Source organism: Triticum aestivum, chromosome 3B (genome assembly GCF_018294505.1).
Source record: "Triticum aestivum cultivar Chinese Spring chromosome 3B, IWGSC CS RefSeq v2.1, whole genome shotgun sequence".
NCBI lineage: Eukaryota > Viridiplantae > Streptophyta > Magnoliopsida > Poales > Poaceae > Triticum > Triticum aestivum.
Window position 1 is genome coordinate 756,696,216 of NC_057801.1, and position 26,505 is coordinate 756,722,720.

Below are 26,505 nucleotides of genomic sequence, written 5' to 3' on the forward strand. Positions count from 1 at the left end.
GGGCACGACCCCGACGGCGCGGCCGCGGGGACGGCGCGGCCGCGGGGACGGCGCGTCTCACCCCCGAGATCCTCGCCACGATGCGCCGCGAGCTCGAGCCCTCCCTCGACGACCACTCCGACTTCGCCAACCGCCTCCGCCTCTCCCAGCAGTGCCTCGACTCCATCTCCGCCCGCCTCCCCTCCCCCACGCCGCCTCGCGCACGGTCTCCCCTGCCCCCGCCGCCGCCACATGCACGGTCTCCCCTGCCCCCGCCGCCGCCACGCGTACAGTCTCCCCTGCCCCCGCCGCCACGGGAGCCGTATCCCCTGCCTCCGCCCCCTCCTCCGCCCAGAGCGCGCGCCAGCCCGGCGCGGGCCTCGTCCCCGGCCGCCGGCACCTCGGGGAGGAAGCGGCCGCGCGGGGTCCCGGGCGCGGAGATGGTGCGCGCCAGAGCCACGGCGCAGGCGGACATGCTGGAGGTGCGCAACATGGTGCGCCGCGCGCGGCTCATCTTCGAGGCGCTCCGTGGCCGCTTCCACCGCAACTCCGAGCACCACCACGCGGGCCGCAACCGGGCCGACATGCGGGCCCTCAGCGCCATGATCGACGGGGAGCTCTGCCTCTACCGCGACGTGCGCATCGTGGGCCCCGTCCCCGGCGTCCTCGTCGGCGACGCCTTCAACTACCGCGCCGAGCTCCTCGTCGTCGGCCTGCACTGCCACACCCAGGCCGGCATCGGCTACGTGCCCGCCAGCAAGCTCGACGAGGGCCACCCGGTCGCCACGAGCATCGTGTCCTCCGGCGGGTACCTCGACGACCACGACAACGGGGACGTCTTGATGTACACGGGGAGCGGCGGCCGTCCGCGCAACGGCGGTGACCACCTCTCCGACCAGGAGTTCCAGCGCGGCAACCTCGCCCTCGTCTACAGCTGCAAGTACGACGTCGAGGTGCGCGTCATCCGCTGCCATGACTGTGACGCCAGCCCCAGCGGCAAGCTCTACGTCTACGATGGCCTCTACAAGGTCGAGTCCTTCGCCTACGGCCCCGGCAAGTCCGGCCACGAGGTCTGCCAGTTCAAGCTCGTGCGCCTGCCAGGCCAGGACGCGCTCGGCAGCAACACCTGGCGCTCCGCCAGAGACCTCACCGACGCGCTCGTCGCCAAGATCCGGCCGCCCGGCTACCTCACGATGGACATGTCCAAGGGCAAGGAGGCTGTGCCCGTCCCCGTCCGCAACACGGTGGACCACGACGTCTCTCCCCTCGAGTTCGTGTACCTCGCACGCCCAGAGTTCCGGGCGCCGCCCAAATCTGTGAGTCGCGTCCACAAGTGCTGCATCTACTCCAAGACGGCGTGCAGCGAGATGTCGTCCAAGTGCGCGGCGTCCGGCTGCGCCTGCGTGAAGAGGAGCGGCGGGGGCGGCCCGGCGTACAGTGCCGACGGCACGCTCGTGAGGGGACGGCCGGTGGTGTACGAGTGCGGCGCGAGGTGCGGGTGCCCACCCGGGAGCTGCCCCAACCGGGTGACGCAGCGGGGGATGAAGCACCGGCTGGAGGTGTTCCGGTCCAAGGAGACGGAGTGGGGCGTGAGGACGCTGGACCTGATCCAGCCGGGCGCCTTCCTCTGCGAGTTCACGGGGGACGTGCTCCCCGCGGATCAGTCCCGCATTGCCAACGCGGATGCAAATGCCAGGACCGGCGCGTCGACGGAGGAGTGGGGAGGCATCGTCGACCCGAGGAAGTTCCCGCCGAGGTGGAGGGAGTGGGGGGACGCCCCCGCGGCCGTGCTTCCGGACGACGGCGAGAAACCACCCCGGTTCGCGCAGTGCCCGACGCCGGGGTACGTGATCGACGTGTCCACGAGGAGGAACTTCGCGGCCTACATCAGCCACAGCGGCGCACCGAACGCGTTCGTCCAGCTGGTGGTCCGCGGCGACGAGGACGAGTCGTACCCCCACCTGATGGTGTTCGCCATGGAAACCATCCCACCCATGCGCGAGCTCAGCATCGACTACGGCGTCGATCAGTGATCGATCGGCAACGTTTCCTATAGTATGTGCGTTGTTCTGCCATTTACTATAGTACATTTTACATTTGCCATGAATCGTTCTGTCATTGTTGTCAGTTGTAGCATGGATGAAAGCGAGCCACCTCTCGCTGAGCTGTATGCTTTGCTTTCCTTTTCTGTGTCTGTAAATTTTCTCAGTCTCAGTCAATTGTTCACATCCAACTTGTCCTGAGTTAAGGACTTCAAAAATAATAACTATCCCGAGTTAAATTCCAGACACTTACTTTAGAACAGTTCCACTCAATTCCAACATCCAGTCCGAGCAAAGGCAGCAGTTAGGAATTTTTTTTTAACATTATAAACTTTATTCCTCAAACAATTGCCATATCGTTTACAATGTGGGAAAGAATAAAGTCGGGGATAGTAGAGTGACAGAGTTCAGACGAATTAGAAACAACAAAAAGTTTAGCTAAGCTATCAGCAACCACATTAATTTCCCTACAACGATAACTATAGTCAATATTGGCGAAATCCGTAGTGAGATGGATACATTCAGCTATTACTGCCACATCAGGACCCATATATTCATCTGCTCGTGTAACAGCTTCTACCGCAAGTATGCTATCTCATTCGATGTATACCTTATTGCATCCAATTCTCCATGCTAGGTATAGGCCATTCCGAATAGCACTCAATTCTGCTGATTCTGCACTGCAAACATGGGGTTCAGAACCCAAGTTGCTGCCAAAATAAAATTTTCTTTATGGTCTCTCGCCACCGCTCCACTGGATCCTGAGAGTGTTTCCTGACAAAACGATGCATCCACATTAATCTTAACAGTGCCTTCGATCGGTTTCTTCCATGTATGAATCTCTTTTCAAACTGGATGTTTTGGTGTTGCAGCTCTGACAAAGTTTGTTGCCAAAACTTTGATTGAAACAACCGAGCGATCAGGCTCCTGTATCATCTCTCCTTTGCCTACTTGGCGCCGCTGCCACCATACGAACCACATAGCAATCAGGATTAGTTCAGCTGTGGGATGTCACCAATGGATGAGCGATTTTTCAGCAGGATTTCAAAAGTAACTGATCCCAACCTGCCTTGCGCTACTGCCTCATCTATAGCAGTTTTTAGCCCAAGCTTGGCCCAAACCTTGCGCGCCCAAGGACAGCAGAAAAGAACATGTTGAATGTCATCAGTCCCTGTATTGCAAACTGGACATTGTGGAAGGACTGGAGGGTGTCTTCCGGCTAAGACTCCAAGGCATGGTAGTACAGCCCTAAGCACCTTCCACCGAAGTGTTTTATTTTCCCTGGAGTGCGTAGTTGCCCAAGTTGTTTCCATATGGAGTTCAATTGAACGCTACCATGTCCGTCCGACCTTACTATTTGGCTCCCAAACTGATGGTTAAACTCCATGTGGTGCGCCGCACCGAACCGAGAAGGTTCCTAACTTTGTATACTGCCACGCCACAAAATCTTCCACGGCCTCCATTCAAAGGCGGAATTTGAATTATTCTAGCAACATCAACCGGTGAAAAGATAGACCTAATAAGGTCCAGATCCCACTGTCTCGTGTGAGGGTCTATAATTTCCTTTACTAGTGTTAACATTGTCCCTGCTCTAGGTGTTATAACCTTTCTTGATGCACTAGAAGGAATCCAAGGATCATCTCAAATATTTATTTGCGAGCCCGTTCCAACTCGCAACATACAACCTCTCTTGAAAGTCTGAATTCGAGCCACAATACTTTGCCAAATAAATGACGACCCGTTCTTCGGTCCAACTTTTAATATATCACCATTGGTGTAATATTTAGCACTTAATACACGTGCACACAATGAGTTCAGATTTTGGAGAAGACGCAACCACTGCTTTGATAACATAGCAAGATTAAAGCTATGAAGATCCCTGAACCCCAATCCACCCTTCTTCTTTAGTACACACAATTTCCACCACGTGAACCAATGTATTTTCTTCTTCTCTTCTCCCCCACCCCACCCCAAATGCTGATAATTCATTAGTAATTGATTTACAAATTCCTTTTGGTAATTTAAATAATGACATTGCATAGGAAGGAATAGCTTGTGATATAGCTTTCAATAAAATTTCTTTTCCTTGCATTGAAAGAACTTTTTCTTTCCAACCTTTAAGCCTCTGGCCAACTCGTTCAGTAAGACGTTGGAAGTAGTCACTCCATTCAACTCTAACAATTGTTGGTAAACCCAAATATTTATCTAATAATGCTTCTGTCAAAATATTCAGGTCCCTACACACATCTTCCCTGACTCAAACACTTGTATTAGGACTAAAGAAGACACTGGATTTTTCCATACTTATTCATTGTCCTGAACTGTCACAATATGTGTCAAGGATTCTTCTGAGTGTATTTGTGTTATAGGCATCAACTCTCATCAGAATCAGGGAAATGGCAAATAGAGGGTGCATTTATACACACACGAATTCCCTCAATCCCACCTATCTCCTCCTCATGAGCCAGCATGCCGGATAACCCTTCCGAGCAGAGGAGAAAAAGATAGGGGGACAGTGGGTCCCCCTGCTGCAGACCTCTAGTTCGTGTGAATTCGTCAGTCTCTGTATCATTAAACCTGATTTTGTAAGTAACAGACGAGACAGACTCCATAATCATGTCCACCTACTGTGCATGGAACCCTAGCTTTTTCCTCAACTACCGCAAGAACCCCCATTCCACCCTGTCATATGCTTTTAGCATATCTAGCTTAACAACAGAGTATCCATTAGCCCCATGAGTCTATTGGGGAACGTAGTAATTCAAAAAATTTCCTACGATCACGCAAGATCTATCTAGGAGATGCATAGCAACGAGACGGGAGAGTGCGTCCATGTACCCTCGTAGACCGAAAGCGGAAGCGTTTAGTAACGTGGTTGATGTAGTCGAACTTCTTCATGATTCGACCGATCCAAGTACCGAACATACGGCACCTCCGTGTTCAGCATGATGACGTGCCTCGAGCTCTTGATCCAGTTGAGTACGAGGGAGAGTTTCGTTAGCACGACGGCGTGGCGACAGTGTTGATGATGTTACCGGCACAAGGCTTCGCATAAGCACTACGACGATATGGCCGAGGTGTTAAGCTGTGGAGGGGTTCACCGCACACGGCTAAGAGATTGTCTGTTGTGCTTTGGGGTGCCCCCTCCCCCGTATATAAAGGAGGGAGGGAGGACGCCGACGGCCAGGAGGGGCGCGCGCCACAGGGGAGTCCAACTAGGATTCCCAATCCTAGTTGGAGTCCCCTTCCTTTCCAAGAGGGGGAGAGAGGAAGGAGTAGGAGAGGGAGAAGGAAAGAGGGGGGGGGGCGCCACCCCCTCCCTAGTCCAATTCAGACCTGCCATGGGGGGCGGCGCGGCCACCCTGCGGCCCTCCTCTCCTTTCCACTAAAGCCCATAAAGGCCCACTACTTCCCTGGGTGGTTCCGGTAACCTCCCGGTACTCCGAAAAATGCTCGAACCTATCCGAAACCTTTCCGGTGTCCGAGCATAACCTTCCAATATATCAATCTTTATGTCTCGACCATTTTGAGACTCCTCGTCATGTCCGTGATCTCATCCGGGACTCCAAACAAACTTTGGTCATAAAAAACAGATAACTCTTAATACAAATCGTCATCGAACGTTAAGCGTGCGGACCCTACGGGTTCGAGAACTATGTAGAGATGATCGAGACACATCTCCGATCAATAACCAATAGCGGAACCTGGATGCTCATATTGGCTCCTACATATTCTATGAAGATCTTTATCTGTCAAACCGTACAACAACATATGTTGTTCCCTTTGTCGTCGATATGTTATTTGCCCGAGATTCGATTGTCGGTATCATCATACCTAGTTCAATCTCGTTACCAGAAAGTCTCTTTACTCGTTCCATAATGCTTCATCCCGTAACTAACTCATTAGTCATATTGCTTGAAGGCTTATAGTGATGAGCATTACCGAGAGGGCCCAGAGATACCTCTCCGATACACGGAGTGACAAATCCTATTCTTGATCTATGCCAACCCAACAAACACCTTCGGAGACACCTGTAGAGCATGTTTATAGTCACCCAGTTGCGTTGTGACGTTTTATAGCACAGAAGGTGTTCCTCTGGTATTCGGGAGTTGCATAATCTCATAGTCGGAGGAACATGTATAAGTCATGAAGAAAGCAGTAGCAATGAAACTGTAACGATCATAATGCTAAGCTAACGGATGGGTCTTGTCCATCACATCATTCTCCTAATGATGTGATCCCATTGATCAAATGACAACACATGTCTATGGTTAGGGAAACATAACCATCTTTGATTAACGAGCTAGTTAAGTAGAGGCATACTAGGGACACTATGTATTGTCTATGTATTCACACACATGTACTAAGTTTCCGGTTAATACAAATATGGCATGAATAATAAACACTTATCTTGATCTAAGGAAATATAAATAACAACTTCATTATTGCCTCTAGGGCATATTTCCTTCAGTCTCCCACTTGAACTAGAGTCAATAATCTAGATTACAAAGTAATGATTCTAACACCCATGGAGTCTTGGTGCTGATCATGTTTTGCTCGTGAAAGAGGCTTAGTCAACGGGTTTGCAACATTCAGATCCGTATGTATTTTGCCAATCTCTATGTCTCCCTCCGCGACTTGATGCCGGATGGAATTGAAGCGTCTCTTGATGTGTTTGGTTCTCTTGTAAAATCTGGATTCCTTTACCAAGGCAATTGCACCAGTATTGTCACAAAAGATTTTCATTGGACCCAATGCACTAGGTATTACACCTAGATCGGATATGAACTCCTTCATCTAGACTCCTTCATTTGCTGCTTCTAAAGCAGCTATGTACTCTGCTTCACACGTAGATCCCGCCACGATGCTCTGCTTGGAACTGCACCAACTAACAGCTCCACCATTCAATATAAATACGTATCCGGATTGTGACTTAGAGTCATTTGAATCAGTGTCAAAGCTTGCATCGACGTAAACATTTACGATGAGCTCTTTGTCACCTCCATAAATGAGAAACCTATCCTTATCCTTTTCAGGTATTTCAGGATGTTCTTGACCGCTGTCTAGTGCTCCACTCTTGGATTACTTTGGTACCTCTCTGCTATACTTATAACAAGGCACACATCAGGTCTGGTACACAACATTGCTTACATGATAGAACCTATAGCTGAGGCATAGGGAATGCCTTTCATTTTCTCTTTATCTTCTGTAGTGGTTAGGCATTGAGTCTGACTCAACTTCACACCTTGTAACACAGACAAGAACCCTTTTTTTGACTGATCCATTTTGAACTTCTTCAAAACTTTATCAAGGTATGTGCTTTGTGAAAGTCCAATTAAGCGTCTTGATCTATCTCTATAGATCTTGATGCCCAATATGTAAGCAGCTTCACCGAGGTCTTTCACTGAAAAATTCTTATTCAAGTATCCTTTTATGCTATCCAGAAATTCTGTATCATTTCCAATCAACAATATGTCATCCACATATATTATTAGAAATGCTAAAGAGCTCCCACTCACTTTCTTGCAAATACAGGCTTCTCCAAACATCTGTATAAAATCATGTGCTTTGATCACACTATCAAAGTGCATATTCCAACTTCGAGAGGCTTGCACCAGTCCATAAATGGATCGCTTGAGCTTGCATACTTTGTTAACACCCTTTGGATTGACAAAACCTTCTGGTTGCATCATATACAACTCTTCTTTAAGAAATCCATTAAGGAATGAAGTTTTGACATCCATTTGCCAAATTTCATAATCCTAAAATGCGGCAATTGCTATCATGATTCGGACAGACTTAAGCATCGCTACAAATGAGAAAGTCTCATCGTAGTCAACTCCTTGAACTTGTCAAAAACCTTTCGCAACAAGTCGAGCTTTGTAGACAGTAACATTACCGTCATCGTCAGTCTTCTTCTTGAAGATCCATTTATTTTTGTGGCTTGCCGATCATCGGGCAAGTCCACAAAAGTCCACACTTTGTTCTCATACATGGACCCCATCTCAGATTTCATGGCCTCAAGCCATTTTGTGGAATCTGGGCCCATCATCGCTTCCTCATAGTTCTTAGGTTCATCATGGTCTAGTAACATGACTTCCAGAACAGGATTACCGTACCACTCTGGTGCGAACCGTACTATGGATGACCTACGAGGTTCGGTAGTAACTTGATCTGAAGTTTCATGATCATCATCATTAGCTTCCTCACTAATTGGTGAATCACTGGAACTGATTTCTGTGATGAACTACTTTCCAATTCGGGAGAAGGTACTATTACCTCATCAAGTTCTACTTTCCTCCCACTCACTTCTTTCAAGAGAAACTCTTTCTCTAGAAAGGATCCATTCTTAGCAACGAACATCTTGCCTTCAGATCTGTGATAGAAGGTGTACCCAACAGTTTCCTTTCCTCTAAAGCCCATTAAGGCCCACTACTTCCCCCGGGGGGTTCCGATAACCTCCCGGTAGTCCGGAAAATGCCCGAACCTATTCGAAACCTTTCCGGTGTCCGAACATAACCTTCCAATATATCAATCTTTATGTCTCGACCATTTAGAGACTCCTCGTCATGCCCGTGATCTCATCCGGGACTCTGAACAACTTCAGTCATCAAAACACACAACTCTTAATACAAACCATCATCGAACGTTAACCGTGCGGACCCTACTTGTTCGATAACTATGTAGACATGATCGAGACACATCTCCGATCAATAACCAATACCCGAACCTGGATGCTCATATTGGCTCCGACATATTGTACAAAGATCTTTATCGGTCAAAACGCACAACAACATATGTTGTTCCCTTTGTCATCGGTATGTTACTTGCCCGAGATTCGATCGTCGGTATCATCATACCTAGTTCAATCTCGTTACCGGCAAGTCCCTTTACTCATTCTGTAATGCTTCGCCCCGTAACTAACTCATTAGTCACATTGCTTGCAAGGCTTATAATGATGAGCATTACTGAGAGGGCTCAGAGATACCTCTCCGATACACAGAGTGAAAAATCCTATTCTCGATATATGCCAACCCAACAAACACTTTCGGAGACTCCTGTAGAGCATCTTTATAGTCACCTAGTTACATTGTGACGTTTTATAGCACACAAGGTGTTCCTCCGGTATTTGGGAGTTGCATAATCTCATAGTCAGGGGAACATGTATAAGTCATGAAGAAAGTAGTAGCAATGAAACTGTAATGATCATAATGCTAAGCTAACGGATGGGTCTTGTCCATCACATCATTCTCCTAATGATGTGACCCCGTTCATCAAATGACAACACATGTCTAGGTTAGGAAAGATAACCATCTTTGATTAACGAGCTAGTCAAGTAAGGCATACTAGGGACACTATGTATTCACACATGTACTAAGTTTCCGGTTAATACAATTCTAGCATTAATAATAAACATTTATCATAATATAAGGAAATATAAATAACAACTTTATTATTGACTCTAGGGCATATTTCCTTCAAAGTCTTCTTCTTGATAGCATGGAAACACACATAGGCTACTAGTACATTATCTGTAATCAATCTGCGTGAAACAAATGCACTCTGGGTGGGAGAGATAACCTCTACAATATCTTTTTCAATCTATTTGCAACCATCTTTGATATTATTTTATACACCACATTACATAGACTAATTGGTCTGTATTAGGTTATTACCTCTGGGCTCTCCACCTTAGGGATTAAAACCACATTTGTTGAGTTCCATCCCTTTGGTATCTTCCTTATGTTAAATGCAGCAAGCACTTCATCTATTAGCTCATCTCCCACACTGTGCCAAAACCTTTTAAAGAATACCACATGAAGACCATCCGGTCCTGGTGCTTTCATATCTCCTATCTGAAACAAGGCTATCTTAACCTCTTATCTTGTGTAAGGTGCCATTAAGAGTGTTCATATCCCCTACCACTAGAAGCTTTACTGTTGACAATAAGTTCTCATCTGCATCACTTGCATCATAATGAAAAAGTGTCTGGAAATAATCAAGAATAATGGTTTTGAGGTTATCAGTACCCTCAACCCATGAATTATTATTATTATTTAGTTTTTAATCAAATTCGAGGCGTATACGCGCCAAAGCAAACTGGATGAAGTACTTTGTATTACGATATCCCCGGCGTAACTAGTTTACTCTCCCGCGTTGGGCCCAATGGATCTCCTCCTAAGCAAGAAGATTCTCAATGTATAGTGTGATCTCTTTTTTGCTTCATCTTTGATTCATCAGTATACGATGCCCGCATAAGATCCTTGAGGTCTCTTTGTGTCGTACGTAGGCGCCGACGAGGTCCCTTCAGTACCTTTCGGTCCCAGCTATGAAGCTCCTTATGCACCACTGCAAGTTTCTCTTTGGCCGACGGGCAAAGCCCTTGCACCACAACCTTTTGCCATGCCATTCTCACGACCTCTTCTAATGCCTCTTCTTCAAGCCACCGCATCTTGAACTTGCGTTGTCTAGATGAGATATCAGCCGCCACCCCTACAAGGTATTCGGTGTACGAACAAATTTTGCGGTGGTCCGATATGCCTATCTCAAGATTAGAGAGGCCCGACAATGGATCCATATCCATCCAATCTACATTTGAGCCGACAGGGTCTGAACGTTCTCGTAGTCCACCTTAGAATCAAGTGAATCTGTCTCCATTATAACCCATATCCTCCAAAGAATAATCATCTAAGGCATCCTGGAAAGCTTGTAGCCACGACTGGAGGCACGGTGCACTTTCTTCCTTCTTCGAGGAGTATAGTATTTCATTGAAGTCTGCAATTGCTATCCATGGGGGACTAGATTAGGCATGCAAGTTGCGAAGTAGACGGAAAGTTCACTCCTTGTTGTTCCAATTGGGCTCACCATACACTCATGTAAGCCACCATATCTTGCCCTCTGACTCCTCAACTGTCACGTCAATGCAATTAAAGGTGGTAGTCTGGGAATAGATCCTAATCTCCTTTCAGACTAAAATCAAACCACCCGTCCTTGCATCAAGACGAGGAAAAATAATTTTGTGATCCATTCGTGACTTCTTCATTAAATCATCTGTCCTATCCTCATCCAGATGCATTTTAGACTGAAAAAAGTATCCGGATTGTGGCGCCTTTGGACGTCCAGAAGCGAACGAACTGCCGGGGCACCGAGGAAGTCCCGAAAATTTCAACTTATGAGCTTCATTGTTTGCAAGAATCTCCATCAAAACAGGCAAACAAATCCAAACAATTATACGTCCAGAAGCTAACTCGCAAGGAGCAGAATAGACGGGGAACAAATCTGAATGAACCTTGCCGAGAGATCGGCCGGTACGCCAGGACAAAAAAAACGATCGCTGCTGAAGTCAGCGCCAGGACAAAACCTTGATCGAGCCTACAATATTCTTCGGACCCGACAAGCAGCATAGGTTCGATGCACGTGCATCAGGAGGAAGAGGCGTACGAAGCAAGCAGTAGAAAAGACCCACATGGCGTAGATGCAATCCATAGACAACACGCAATGCGGGTGTGCCGCCGTGCAGCGGTCGCGTCCCTAGTTCATCTGCTCGCGACCTGGACGGGAGGCGAAGGGGCGGCGCCTGCTAGGTCCTAACCTAAACTCATCGATACACTCGAGACACTCGGGATGATTGTTAGCTTTTTCTGTCTGTTTGGAGTTGACTTAAGCCAGCACATAGGAAGTAGGCGACACATAGGCGCCGGTGCGCCGACCCAAAATTTTGGCCGGTCGCACCCCAGCCGCCCGATTGGCCCACCACGAGCCGTAGGATCCTCGTCCATTCAGTTAGCTTTCTTCTTTCTTACCCCGTTCACAATTCAGATCTGAAGAAACACCGCAGGACATGACGGCCGCCCACCATTGTTGCGTCGCGCAGCGCGTGGCTGCCCTCCCCCGTTTGTCGCCGTCGACAGCCGCCGCCGCTGATGCTCGCCGTGGACGCTCACAATGAAAAAGTTGTCAAAAAGCAGCTCTGTGTCGCCGCCCCTGTTGAATCTTTTGAAAACCCGGATCTAGCAAATTGAAGCCATTGTTGTAGCAAATGTTGCTGGTCCATCAAAGAATTAAACTCTGGAGGAAACATTTTTGGATGTTGGTTCCAGCAAAACAAAACTGTGGTTGTAGCAAATAATCGCTTGTACAAGAAGAACAAATTCTGGTGGAAGCATTTTTGGATGCTGGTTCCAGCAAAACAAAATTGTGGTGGTAGCAAAAAATATCTGTACAAAAAAAACGAATTCCAGTGGGAGCACTTTTGGCCGCTGGTTCTAGCAAACCGCCTCGTCGGTTCCAGCAAACCTGGTCGTGGTTGCAGCACTCCCCTGCCATGGTCACCCTGCAGCTCGCCGCGGTTGCCGGTTCTAGCAAAAACCGGGGGCGGCTGCAGCTACTGCCTGAACGGTTGTAGCATCTCATGTGCTTCGCCGTCGCGCCTGCCGGTCGAGGTAGTAACAACTCCTTGCAGGTTGCAGCTCGCCCCACAAGGGTTGTAGCATCCACACCAGCCGGTGGTAGCTCGTCAGCTTGCGCTTGTAGCTCGTCCGTTACCGGCGTCGTCGCCGACCATCACCAACCTCGCCGACCGGCCTGTTGAAGCTCACTGGTTGCCGCCTCCACAATCTCCTGCTCGCCCCAACTCCCGTACCAGCACCCCCGTGCCCCTTCCTTCACACCGATGTGACTTGCAGCTAGTGGAGATGGAGATTTAGTTGCGTTGGAGATCAGCAGAGGAGAGGGATTATGCAAGGAGAGGAGCAGAGGTTCGTGTAGATGGGTGAGGGAGTCCCGGACTAGGGGGTGTCCGGATAGCCGAACTACCATCATCGGCCGGACTCCAAGACTATGAAGATACAAGATTGAAGACTTCGTCCCGTGTCCGGATGGGACTTTCCTTGGCGTGGAAGGCAAGCTTGGCGATACGGATATGTAGATCTCCTGCCTTTGTAACCGACTCTGTGTAACCCTAGCCCTCTCCGGTGTCTGTATAAACCGGATGGCTTTAGTCCATAGGACGAACAACAATCATACCATAGGCTAGCTTCTAGGGTTTAGCCTCCTTGATCTCGTGATAGATCTACTCTTGTAACCCACATCATCAATATTAATCAAGCAGGACGTAGGGTTTTACCTCCATCGAGAGGGCCTGAACCTGGGTAAAAACATCGTGTCCCTCGTCTCCTGTTACCATCCGCCTAGACGCACAGTTCGGGACCCCCTACCTGAGATCCGCCGGTTTTGACACCGACATTGGTGCTTTCATTGAGAGTTCCTCTGTGTCGTCACCGATAGGCTCGATGGCTTCTTCGATCATCAACGACGATGCAGTCCAGGGTGAGACCTTCCTCCCCGGGCAGATCTTCGTATTCGGCGGCTTCACACTGTGGGCCAATTCGCTTGGCCAGCTGGAGCAGATCAAAGGCTACGCCCCTGGCCGTCAGGTCAGATTTGGAAGTTTGAACTTCATGGCTGACATCCGCGGGGACTTGATCCTCGACGGATTCGAGCCACAGCCGAGCGTGCCGTACTGTCACGATGGGCATGATTTAGCTCTGCGGCCGGACAGTACCCTGGAGGCCGCACTCAAACCCGCTCCGATCTTCGACTCGGAGCCGGCTGCGCAGACCAAGGATGGATGGCTAGACACCACCTCGGGGGCTGCAACCTCTACGGCGATAGAGCCGAACACCGATCTTGTCCCCCATGAAGCTCGTGACTCCGAGGTGCCGGACTCCTTGCCGGACTCCGGACCTCCCGCGCCCCCTCCAGTCGAATCCGATTGGGCGCCAATCATGGAGTTCACCGCGGCGGACATCTTTCAACACTCACCTTTTGGCGACATCTTGAGTTCACTAAAGTACCTCTCATTATCAGGAGAGGCCTGGCCGGACTGCGGCCAGGACGGTTGGGATGCGGACGACGAGGAAATTTAGAGCCCACCCACCACCCACTTGGTAGCCACTGTCGACGACCTAACCGACATGCTAGATTACGACTCTGAGGACATCGACGGTATGGACGACGATGCCGGAGACGACCAAGAACCAGCGCCCACTAGGCACTGGAAAGCCACCTCTTCATACGACATATACATGGTGGATATCCCAAAGGATGGGAACGACGAAGGAATAGCGGAGGATGACCCCTCCAAGAAATAGCCCAAGCGCCGGCGTTAGCGGCACCGCTCTAAATCCCTCCATAGCAAGAATGAGGATTCCGGCACCGGAGACAAAAATACACCGGATAGCGCCGAAGACAACCCACTCCAGCAAGATCCGGCACAGGAGGAGGGGGACGCCAGCCCTCATGAGAGAGCGGCCGAAGAAGAGGTAGAGGACTATATGCCTCCCTCCGGAGACGAGGCAAGCCTCGACGACGACGAATTCGTCGTGCCTGAGGATCCCGTCGAACAGGAGCGTTTCAAACGCAGGCTTATGGCCACGGCAAACAGCCTCAAGAAAAAGCAGCAGCAGCTTAGAGCTGATCAAGATCTGCTAGCCGACAGATGGACCGAAGTCCTCGCTGCCGAAGGGCATGAACTCGAACGCCCCTCCAAAAGCTACCCCAAACGTAAACTGCTCCCCTGATTAGAGGTGGAGGCATATGATCCCGCTTCACCAGGAGACAATACGGCTGATCGACCACCCCGTGGTCGCGATAGAGAGGCCTCAAGGCCCTTCACTAGACCCGTACCCCGGCATCGCTCGAAAAGCATAAGGCCACAGGGGAACACTCCGGACCTGCGCGACATATTGGAGGATAAGGCAAGACAATCAAGATCGATCTATGGATCACGTGGGCGCCCCACGATACGTGACGATCACCGTCACCCCGGACACAGTAAGTCCGGCCGGGCCGAACACAACAGACAAAGCTCTTTTGAGCTCCGTCACGATATCGCCCAGTACAGAGGCGCCGCACACCCACTGTGCTTCACAGATGAGGTAATGAATCATCAAATCCCAGAAGGGTTTAAACTCGTCAATATTGAATCTTATGATGGCACAACAGACCCCGCGGTCTGGATCGAGGACTATCTCCTTCACATCCGCATGGCCCGCGGAGACGATCTCCACGCCATCAAATATCTCCCACTCAAACTTAAAGGACCAGCCCGACACTGGCTTAACAGCTTGCCAGCAGAGTCAATCGGGAGTTGGGAGGACCTGGAAGCCGCATTCCTCGATAACTTCTAAGGCACGTACGTGCGACCACCAGATGCAGATGACCTAAGCCGCATAATTCAGCAGCCAGACGAATCGGCCAGACAATTCTGGACATGGTTCTTAACCAAGAAAAACCAAATTGTCGACTGTCTGGATGCCGAGGCCCTCGCGGCCTTCAAGCATAACATCCGCGACGAGTGGCTTTCCCGGCACCTGGGACAGGAAAAGCCGAAATCCATGGCAGCCCTTACATCACTCATGACCCGCTTCTGTGCGGGTGAGGACAGCTGGCTAGCACGCAGCAACAACCTCAACAAAAATTCTGGCAGTCCGGATATCAAGGACCGTAGTGGCAGGTCGCGTCGCAAGAAAAACAAACGCCGCATTAACGGCGATAACAGTGAGGATACGGCAGTCAATGCCGGATTCAGAGGCTCTAAACCCGGTCAACGGAAAAAGCCATTCAAAAGAACAACTCAGGGTCCGTCCAATTTGGACCGAATTCTCGACCGCTTGTGCCAGATACATGGCACCCCTGAAAAGCCAGCTAACCACACCAATAGGGACTGTTGGGTGTTCAAGCAGGCAGGCAAGTTAATTGCCGAAAACAGTGATAAGGGGCTACATAGCGACGACGAGGAAGAGACCCGACCGCCGAACAATAGAGGACAGAAGGGTTTCCCCCCACAGGTGCCGACGGTGAACATGATATATGCCACGCACATACCCAAAAGGGAGCGGAAGCGTGCACTCAGGGATGTATACGCGATGGAGCCAGTTGCCCCGAAGTTCAATCCATGGTCCTCTTGCCCAATCACCTTTGACCGAAGGGACCACCCCACCAGCATTCGCCATGGTGGGTTCGCCGCATTGGTTCTAGACCCAATCTTCGATGGATTTCATCTCACCAGAGTCCTGATGGACGGCGGCTGCAGTCTAAACCTGCTTTATCAGGACACGGTGCGCAAAATGGGCATAGACCCCTCAAGGATTAAACCTACCAAAACGACCTTTAAAGGCGTCATATCAGGTGTAGAAGCCAATTGTACAGGCTCAGTTACACTGGAAGTGGTTTTCGGATCCCCGGATAACTTCCGAAGCAAGGAGTTAATTTTCGACATAGTCCCGTTCCGCAGCGGCTATCATGCCTTGCTCGGACGTACCACATTCGCAAAGTTCAACGCGGTGCCGCACTACGCATACCTCAAGCTCAAGATACCAGGCCCTAGAGGAGTCATCACGGTCAACGGAAACACTGAACGCTTCCTCCGAACGGAGGAACATACAGCGGCTCTCGCGGCAGAAGTACAAAGCAGCCTTTTAAGACAATTCTTGAGTCCGGCTGCCAAGCGGCCGGACATAGCTAAGAGTGCCCGAAGTAACCTACAACACGACCACCTGGCACGTTCCGAGCATGCGTAGCAGTGCGGCCCCAACCCCAGCCCCTGTAAAACATTAAGACAGACCCTTCGCGTACTCCATTACGCTCTGAAGATACCATGGGCATGGGGCAAGGGGCTCGACCACGATAAGCCCAGACTGTGGCTCAACCGCACCAGGGGCTCTTAAGTGTGTCGTTTCTTTTTCTTTTCCTTTTATTTTTTACCTACATGACTCCGTTCGTCAGAGGCCCTGTCCGGCAGCAGACATGCCGAACCCACGATGCAACAGCCAGAGAAGGAGAAAAGCTACAACGAAAACCCAGGCGGTCTCCATCATGAGCATTAAATCTGTTTTATGCATTATTCCGTCGCCTACCCCTGGAGGGGGACATGTTAAACAGTCTCATTCCTTGCTTACCGCACCACTTGTATCATCCTGCACTTACAGCCGTTTTTATTGAATAAAGCAATGCAGCACATTTTTGCTTCTAATTGCATTTCTTTCTTACACATATGTTCATCTATGACATGTTGCATCCGTACGTTTTGGTACGGCTAAATACACCAGGGGCTTATGTTTCCCGCGTTATGGTGTGATAAGTCCGATCACTTTCACAAGTGCGGCACCCCGAACTTATAGCATTATATGCATCGGCTCCGAATCATGTTCTTGGGTCAATAGTTGGGTTTGCCCGGCTCCCATGTTTTGGTACCTTACATTCTGTTTTATCGGCTAAGGTAGCACTGGGAGAACCACTGCGATTGCGCCCCAGTTGAGCTGGGTTAACGCCTCAGTGGAGAAAGCTAAAACTGACCATCATGATGAGGCGAGAGCTGGTCGCTGTTCGAGAGGTTCTTTGCGAGTCCCTAAAGACTTATGCCGCTTCGAGCGAGGAGCCGGATTCTGTCCGGCCAAGGCGTGGATAGCGCCCCAAATTCGGTCTTCCGAAAACTAGGGGCTTCGCCGAAATTTAAAATTATAGAATTATATGGCTAAGTGAGAGTGTTCAAGCATTATAAGTCCGGTTGCCTTGTTCGTTTTGTTAAGCGCCTCCCTAGATGGACCCAAAAATGGGAACAAGAGCGCTCGAGTTTATCCCGAACACCCCAGCACTCGTGGCATGGGGGCTGAAGCCGACGACTTGCCATCTCTCAGATTTGATAAACAGCCGCACAGAAGGTAATATTTTAAATTAACAAGCATTGCTTAGCGCATTTGAACCAAGTTTTCAGCGCACAGGATAACAAAATGCGAGTCTACTCAAATATTACATCTTTGGAGCACTCACCCGCAATAGTGCGGGCGCCCTTCAGCACACTCCTATAATACATCTCGGGCGTGCGATGCTCCTTGCCCTCTGGTGGGGGGTCTGTCACAAGCTTCTGGGCATCCATCTTGCCCCAGTGCACCTTTGCGCGGGCAAGGGCCCGACGGGCACCTTCAATACAGGCGGAGTGCTTGATGACTTCAACCCACGGGCACGCATCCACCAGCCGCCGCACCAGGCCGAAGTAGCTCCCAGGCATGGCCTCCTTAGGCCACAGCCGAACTATGAGGCCCTTCATGGCCTGTTCGGCTGCCTTGTGGAGCTCGACCAGCTGCTTCAGCTGGTCGCTAAGGGGCACCGGATGTTCGGCCTCAGCATACTGAGACCAGAAGACCTTCTCCGTCGAGCTCCCCTCCTCGGCCCGGTAGAATGCGGCAGCATCGGACACGCTGCGAGGAAGATCTGCGAACGCTCCTGGAGAGCTCCGAATTCGGGTAAGCGACAGGTAATTAACACTCACATGCTTACTTTGCATGAAAAATGCCTTACCCGCTGCTATTTTCTTTACCACCTCGATCTCCTGGAGGGCCTTGTAGGCTTCGGCCTTAGCGGCTTTGGCACTCTCAAGAGCCGTTGCAAGCTCAGACTCTCGAGTCTTCGAGTCACGCTCCAGGCTCTCATGTTTCCTCACGAGATCCTGGAGCTCTTGCTGTACCTCCGCCACCCGCGCCTCCTATTTCTCTCGCTCGGTGCGCTCCGCAGCCGCATTGCATTCGGCCGCGGCCACCGCCTCCTTCAGGGTCGCCACCTCGTTAGTGGCCCCTGCAATACCCCAGTTATCCTTGTCATTTTTCTTGCAACCAAATCCTTTTCTGTAAGGTACAATTTTCATAAGGTATTACTCACCTTATTTTTCTTCGAGCTGCTTCTTGGCATGGCCGAGCTCGTTCTCGGACCGCTTGAGGTTTTCCTTCAAAGTTTTGACCTCCGCAGTCAGTGCGGCAGAGGTCAGCAGCACAGCCTGCAATCCCATATGGACATATTTTCATGACTCCTGCGTTTATCTTTCTAAAGATCCTCAGTCCGGCTTTTCTTTCCGAACACCGAATCGAGCATCAGGGGCTACTGTCTATGCGGTACCATTTTACATATATTGAAATTCTTACCTCAAAGCCTGTTAGAAGGCTGCTGCAGGCTTCGGTCAGCCCGCTCTTGGCAAGCTGAACCTTCTGAATCACCGCACTCATAACAGTGCGGTGTTCCTCTTTGATGGAGGCGCCGTTGAGCGCCTCTAGCAAATTATCCGGCACCTCCGGTTGGACAGAGGAAGCTGGCGTCGCGGTCTTGCCCTTCTTCCGAAGGGGTCGCCCGCCAGACTCCGGAGCCACTATGGGTTCCGGGGCTGAGTCCGGTGCAAAGTCTGGGAGGTTGTCCTGCGACACCTCCGGGGCCCTCTCCTCCTGGTGGGTCCCTTCCTGGGGTCCCACCTCGGCATCGTCCGCATCACGGGGGGTGGAGGCAGTCGGAAGAGAATCCATATCCAACGCCCCTAAGGACCCGCTCGACGAAGTGGGGAGATCATCCTTAGGCGGACTGCAGGGTTGTATGCGGCATTAGAAAGACATAATGTGGCGGAAAAAGAAAACCTTGAAGTTATTCGGGAGTCCGGATACTTACGATCTCGCCAGAGGCTTGGCCCTTGGAGGCCAGTCCTCGTCGTCGTCACTGGCGTTGGCGGAACAGTCTGGGGGAAGAGTTTTTCCCCTCTTGGACCCTTCGGCCTTCCTTATTGGGGAGGCCTTCCTTTTCTTCCCTCCCTCCGCTGGGGGAGAGGCTTTCTTCTTTTCCTCCTCGCCTTGGTGGGAGGAGTCGGCCTCGGATTCATCGTCCGATAGCACCTGAAAACGGGAACTCCTCCGAGTCCCCGTGGCCTTCTTCTTGGCCTTCTTCTCCGGCACCACGTGGGGTGCCGGAGCCAGCAGCCCCGTTAGGCGGGCGTCAGCTGGGTCCTCTGGCAATGGGGCCGGACAGATAGCCTGTGCGGCCTTCTTCAGCCAGTCCTGTCAAAGGAAAGGGAGTTTAGATCCCGCATAGAGTCAAACTATGAATAACAAGCGTCCCGTAAAGGACAATATCACTTACCTCGTCAGCTGGACGCTGCGAGCTGAATCCGCGATCTTCGGTAGCGGATGCGGGAGCCTCGGCGCCCTTGAATAGCACCTTCCAGACCTTTTCGTACATAGTGTCGAAGAGCCCATTCAAAGTCTGGTGCTGCGCCGGATCGAACTCCCACATATTGAAGCCCCGTCATTGGCACGGGAGAATCTGGCGGATGAGAATGACCTGGACTACGTTGACAAGCTTGAGCTTCTTGTCCACCAGCTTTTGGACGCAGGCTTGGAGTCCGGTCAGCTCCTCCGGATCGCCCCAAATCCGGCCGCTCTCTTTCCAGGAGGTGAGCCATGTGGGGATGCCGGATCTGAATTCGGGGGCCGCTGCCCATTCGGGATCACGCGGCTCGGTGATGTAGAACCACCCCGATTGCCACCCCTTGATGGTTTCCACAAAGGTGCCCTCCAGCCACATAACGTGGGACATCCTGCCCACCATGGCGCCTCCGCACTCCGCTTGGCTGCCCTTCACAACCTTCGGCTTGACACTGAAGGTCTTGAGCCACAAGCCGAAGTGGGGCTGGATGCAGAGGAAGGCCTCGCACACGACGATAAACGCCGAGATGTTGAGGATAAAATTCGGGGCCAGATCGTGGAAATCTAGGCCGTAGTAGAACATGAGCCCCCGGACAAAGGGATGAAGTGGGAAGCCCAGTCCGCGGAGGAAATGGGAAAGGAATACTACCCTCTCATGGGGCCTGGGGGTGGGGATGAGCTCTCCCTCTTCGGGGAGCCGATGCGTGATGTCGCTGGACAAGTATCCGGCGCTGCGCAGCTTCTGGATATGCCCCTCCGTGACGGAGGAGGCCATCCACTTGCCTCCCGCTCCAGACATATTTGGAGAAGGTTGAGGTGAGATGTGCGGGCTTGGGCGCTAGAGCTCGAGTTCGCAGAGATGGATAAACCAAGGAGGAAGAAGGCGCAAGTAAAAGGATTGGATCTTTATCCCCTTATATGGGCGGAGGGAAACATGCGTCCCTACCGGCCTGATAAAACTCGCTTATCTCCCAAGCGTCGCAATCAATGGCACGGTTGGGTTACCCACGTCCGTATTGATGGGAATCCCGGAATAAGGGGAACACGATCTCTGCCTCGACAAGACGTGCCAAGGAAACCGCCTCGCTAAACGCGCTGAGATGGAACAATAAAAACAATTTGAAGGCTTGGTAGTGGTGTGACGTTACGCCACAAAATACGTCAGCAGATTGAACTTGTGTAATATTATTCTCTCTATGCTTGTATGTGGAATTTATTTTGCAGAGCCGGACACTATCCTGGTGTTCACAATCTTCTATAAATTATTCGGAGGAGGAACCCGCCTTGCAATGCCGAAGACAACATGCGCGCCGGACTCGTCGTCATTGAAGCCTGGTTCAGGGGCTACTGAGGGAGTCCCGGACTAGGGGGTGTTCGGATAGCCGAACTACCATCATCGGCCGGACTCCAAGACTATGAAGATATAAGATTGAAGACTTCGTCCCGTGTCCGGATGGGACTTTCCTTGGCGTGGAAGGCAAGCTTGGCGATACGGATATGTAGATCTCCTGCCTTTGTAACCGACTCTGTGTAACCCTAGCCCTCTCCTGTGTCTATATAAACCGGATGGCTTTAGTCCATAGGACGAACAACAATCATACCATAGGCTAGCTTCTAGGGTTTAGCCTCCTTGATCTCGTGGTAGATCTACTCTTGTAACCCACATCATCAATATTAATCAAGCAGGACGTAGGGTTTTACCTCCATCGAGAGGGCCCGAACCTGGGTAAAAACATCGTGTCCCTCGTCTCCTGTTACCATCCGCCTAGACGCACAGTTCGGGACCCCCTACCCGAGATCCGCCGGTTTTGACACCGACAATGGGGATGGGGAATGAGTGCTGGAGCTCAGGGGAGAAGGGATAAGGCAGTCACGGGCGTGGGCGGTGCGTGGGGCCAGTGATGCGTGGAGAGGAGAAAAGAAAGCGGTATCTGCGCGAGTGAGCGACGCGATCGGCCGGTCCGCCAATTTCGAACGTTTCCCTAGGAAGTAATAATACTATATAAGCCCAATCAATCAAAGCTGAACAAACAAGTACATGTTGGCAGGGTCTTGAACTCAAGACCTCTTGGCTCAGATACCATAGTGAATTCATGCTCCAGCCAACTCATATAAAAGTTCGAACCGAAGGAGGGAGGTGGGCAATATATTTCAATGAGAGGCAGCGGGCAAGGGAGGTAGGTGGTCAAGCAATCCGTTCGCCGCTGCCGCAGGTTGCCCGCGGTGCCTGACAAGGAGGAGCGGCTCCTCGCATGGGTCTACCATCGGTCACTTACGACTGCGAAATATGGACGTTCGTCGGCTTCGATGGAAGAACGCCAAGGCGCTCCGGCTGTTCATTGAGCAGTCTGAGCGCGAGGCGGCAGAGACAGTGATGGAGGTGGCGAGGTGGCCAAGATCAAGCGCAAGCAGGACCGGGCTGTCTGGCGTTTGAAGGGATGTATCGTCATCTCCTCTCCTTTCGACAACTCCGACTCCGACAACCCGCCTCTTACCACGGGACGACTAAAGCAGCACTAGCGACCGAAAGGGCAAAGGGCGCCTATAAGGAAGTGATGAAGTTCCGTCGTCTCCACCTTTAATTTCTAGTTTTTAGTAATCTAGTTTTAACTTGTTTGTTGTTTATGTGGATTATGTGAACTTTGGTGATCAGCGATCAGAATGTGCATTTCCATGTCCGATTTTGTCTGTTTGATGAACTAGGTAGTTTTATTCATGTTGCTTGCTTTAGTATGGATGTAGGGTACTGCATATGAGATGCATGGATATGGATGATGTGATTTGATGCGTGCCTTGTCAGTGCCCGCAGACGCATCCGGGCACATCCACGGGTGTTTGAGGGGCCGGGTGTGGAGACCACGCCTGTAGATGCACTTTTTTTTGACAAAAAATGAATTTTATTTAGTCAAAATGAAGCATCAAGAAGATACAAACACTATAAACACACACTCGGCCCTGCATAACAAAGATGCACACTGACAATACGAACACACACAAAAAAGCACCGGTAAAAAGCAAAGTCATATAAGACCAAAGCTATGCCTAAACGATGAATTTTTCAAAGCGATCAAATCAACCATCGATAAACTACAACAACAACGATCGGCAAGCAGGTTGATGTGGAAGCCGCCGAACACACGAAGATGCTTCTGACTGCATCTTCCACAACCATACCAGTACAAGTTGCCGGCAGTAGCCACCAGATCTAGAGGAAAAAAAATATCCTCACAAAGATACTACGGTGGCCACCGCAACCTGTAGCTCAAGAGGTCGTTCATACCAGCATGGCCACGTCTGAAGGAGCCAATGCCGGATCTAGGCATCAAACGCCGGATCCACTACATCCTTGAGACGCCCACGCAGGTACAGACTATAGCCATGGCTTCAGCTTCCTCCCTGACGCCCATCGTTAAATATCGCTCATTTAGACTGAGCCACCAATCCCGACGCTCCAAAACACGGTCGTGGCCGAAGGGCCGGATCCCACGTGGCGCCGAGCCGGCCGCATGGGCGGGAACCAGGGACACCATCCGCCAGAGAATACCCCAGGTGAGCCCCCGGTTTGCGCGAAGGATTCACCGGAGAAGCGCCTCGCTGCCGACGGCAGGGACCCGGCGCCGCCGACGCGACACTGAGCCAAACCATCATGAAGTACATAAGCTTTGCTTTGAAATCGTACTCCCTCCGTCCTAAAATAAGTGTCTTAATCTTAATACAACTTTATACTAAAACTAGTATAAAGTCGAGACACTTATTTAGGAACGGAGAAAGTATATTACCCCGTAGTTATATCGATTTATGGAAAGATAAAATAGGGAATTAAAACCATAATTCCAGTGTATTATATTTAAACAAAAATCATTGCACATCAGTGCATTACATGGAAATTAAAATCACCTAGATATTTTGACAATTAACAAGATGTCCATTCAAATATGAACTGGAAAATCTCAAATTTTAAAAGTACAAAAAAAAAGTTGACCGAGAAGTAAACAAAAGGAGAAAAATAGAAATACGTGTTAATCTAAGCAAGATAGAAACGTGGGAGTAGGGTTACCCTAAAATAAGAAATGCAACAAACAAAATAAAGAAAAATCCAGTCTAAGAGTTTAGAACCCTAGAAGTGGTACTAATTTTTTGGGGACCCAGAGATTGCTATCGTTTTGCAAGCTCGGAGCTGCGATGGGCCAGCCATTGGTGGTAGTTGTACAGAAGTAAAAAATGTCACAAGATATAAAAGTGCAGAGATTCAAGAGAGCTCCTAACCGGCGCCTCCTGCGCCGGATACGATGACCGGCGCTCACGTGGTTTCCGTCATGGACCGGCCCAAAATAAAATGTGTGAGCACTGGTTCGTTTCTTTGATTGCTTGTTTAAGAAACAAGGTGTTGGTTCGTTTCGTTTTTTCTGGTTCAATCATTTTACTCAGTTTCAAGTTAACCGGTCGTTGTTGACTGCTGATCAGTTCAACAGAGTGTTGACTTTTCAAAAAAGCTTCACGAAAACGTGAACAAATTTCAAGACACATCAATTAAAAAACAGTTCTTGGAACCCAAAAAAGTTCAAATATTTTTTTAAAAAAATCGAAATTTCAAGAAGTTCACGAATTCTTGAAAAAGTTCATCAATCTAAAAAATGTTCATCCATTTTAAAAAGAGTTCATCTAATTGGAAAAAATGTTCACCGAATTTCAAAAAAAGTTTGTCGGTTTTGAAAGAGGTTCACAAACTTGAAAATAAGTTTATCGAACTAGAAAAAAAGTTCATCGAATTTGAAAACAGTTCATTGACATCGAAAAGAGTTTGCCAGAATTTGAAAAAAAGTTCACAGAATTTCAAAATAGTTCACCGATATTTCTTGAAAAATCACCAATTTTGAAAAAAAAAGTTCATCAAATTTGTTTTTTTCATCGAATTAGGAATTGAATTTGAAAAAAGTTCATCGAATTTGAAAAAATTCACAAAATCCAGTGAACTTTGTATATCGAATTAGTAAAAGAAAATGAATGAATAAAAGGAAGAAAGAATAAAAAGGAAAAGGAAAAAAGAAAAGGAAAAGGAAAAGGAAAAAAGAAGAAGAATGAAAGAGGGAACAAGGTCTATGTGATCACATAAGTGAACTTGGTTAGCTATTGTTTCGCTGAAACCCTGCGGCACGGGATCGAATCCTTCTCAGCGCTTTGTTTTTGCATCATTCTACAAAAGGAAAAAAAATGAACATGGGCTGACCCATGCATCGCGGGGGAGGGGGTGTGCGCCATGTACCGTTAACACTATAACGGGCGCCATATATAGGGATAGCTCCTATGTGACGCTCACTGCGTCCAGTCGAGCGATCACATAGGGGATCGAGGGACTGGGCCGACCCATCTCTCTCCCAAACAGTAGCTCACGCTGGAATAAAAAAAGATGCTATGCCAGGAATCAAAAACTATACAATTCGAACCAGTTAAGCTAACTAGCTTCCTTGATCATAGAACATTGCAAAACCTTAAGAAAACTCAAACGCCGATCCGAACATCTTTCAAAATTTCGAACACAAAACATTGTTTGCAAAATCAAAATGTGAATGTTTTATCAAAGGCGAACATTATATTTTTTTCATAAATTTTGAGGAAAACTCAAACATTTTTCAACACACAAACGAATTTTGGAGAGGCGAACATATTTTTTAGAACGGAAACATTTTTTAAACTACCCAAAAAACTAACAATTTTTCAAATTTCAAAACAAAATTTGGAAACATGAACAACTTTTGCACCCGCACATTTTCTGAAACCCCAGAACAAAATTTGAAAAAACAAAGATTCTTTTAAATTTGCAAACAATTTCGAAAACAGAACATTTTTTGAAACTCAGAACAAAAATTGTAAATATGAACATTTTTTATATTTGCAAACAAATTTTGGAACAGGAACATTTTCTCAAACTCCCAAACAAATTTATGGAATTTACGAACATTTTTCAATTTGTGAACAAAACTGCAAACACATGTACATTTTAGAAATCTGTGAACAAATTTGGAAAGCTGGAACACTTTTTGAAATTCCTAAACATTTTTTGAATGCATACAAAATTTGAAAACATGGAAATTTTTGAAAATAGGAACATTAATTGAAACTCATGAACACAAATTGAAAAGCAAACATTTTTCTTAAATTTGCGAACAGATTTTGCAAAGTTGTTAAATTTTGAAAAAAAACATCAAGAAAAGAAACAGAAACTAAAGAAAAGAAAAGAAACAGATAAGGAAAAAAATAATGATAGAAAACCGAAAAGAAGCAGAAAAACGATACAGGAAAAAAACCGGTTCAGGGAAACTCCTAGAAGGTTCCCAAAACCGGTTGGATGCACTGGGCCGGCCCGTGTCCGTCGCTCGCGGCGCTCCTCTGTGCGATCCCTCGAGAGTTCACCGCAGAGAGTGACGAATAGGATTTTCCAGAGAGCTCCTATTCGCCGCGTTCTGCGG

At 49.2% G+C, this 26,505-nt stretch overlaps 1 protein-coding gene across 1 annotated transcript; it reads left to right on the forward strand.

The window, feature by feature from the left end:
* Positions 1-35: 35 nt before the first annotated feature.
* On the forward strand, positions 36-2,278 carry LOC123066375 (histone-lysine N-methyltransferase family member SUVH9-like). The gene has a single exon (XM_044489467.1). The coding sequence runs from the start codon at positions 81-83 to the stop codon at positions 2,010-2,012; it is 1,932 nt and encodes a 643-aa protein (XP_044345402.1). The 5' UTR covers positions 36-80; the 3' UTR covers positions 2,013-2,278.
* Positions 2,279-26,505: the final 24,227 nt, after the last annotated feature.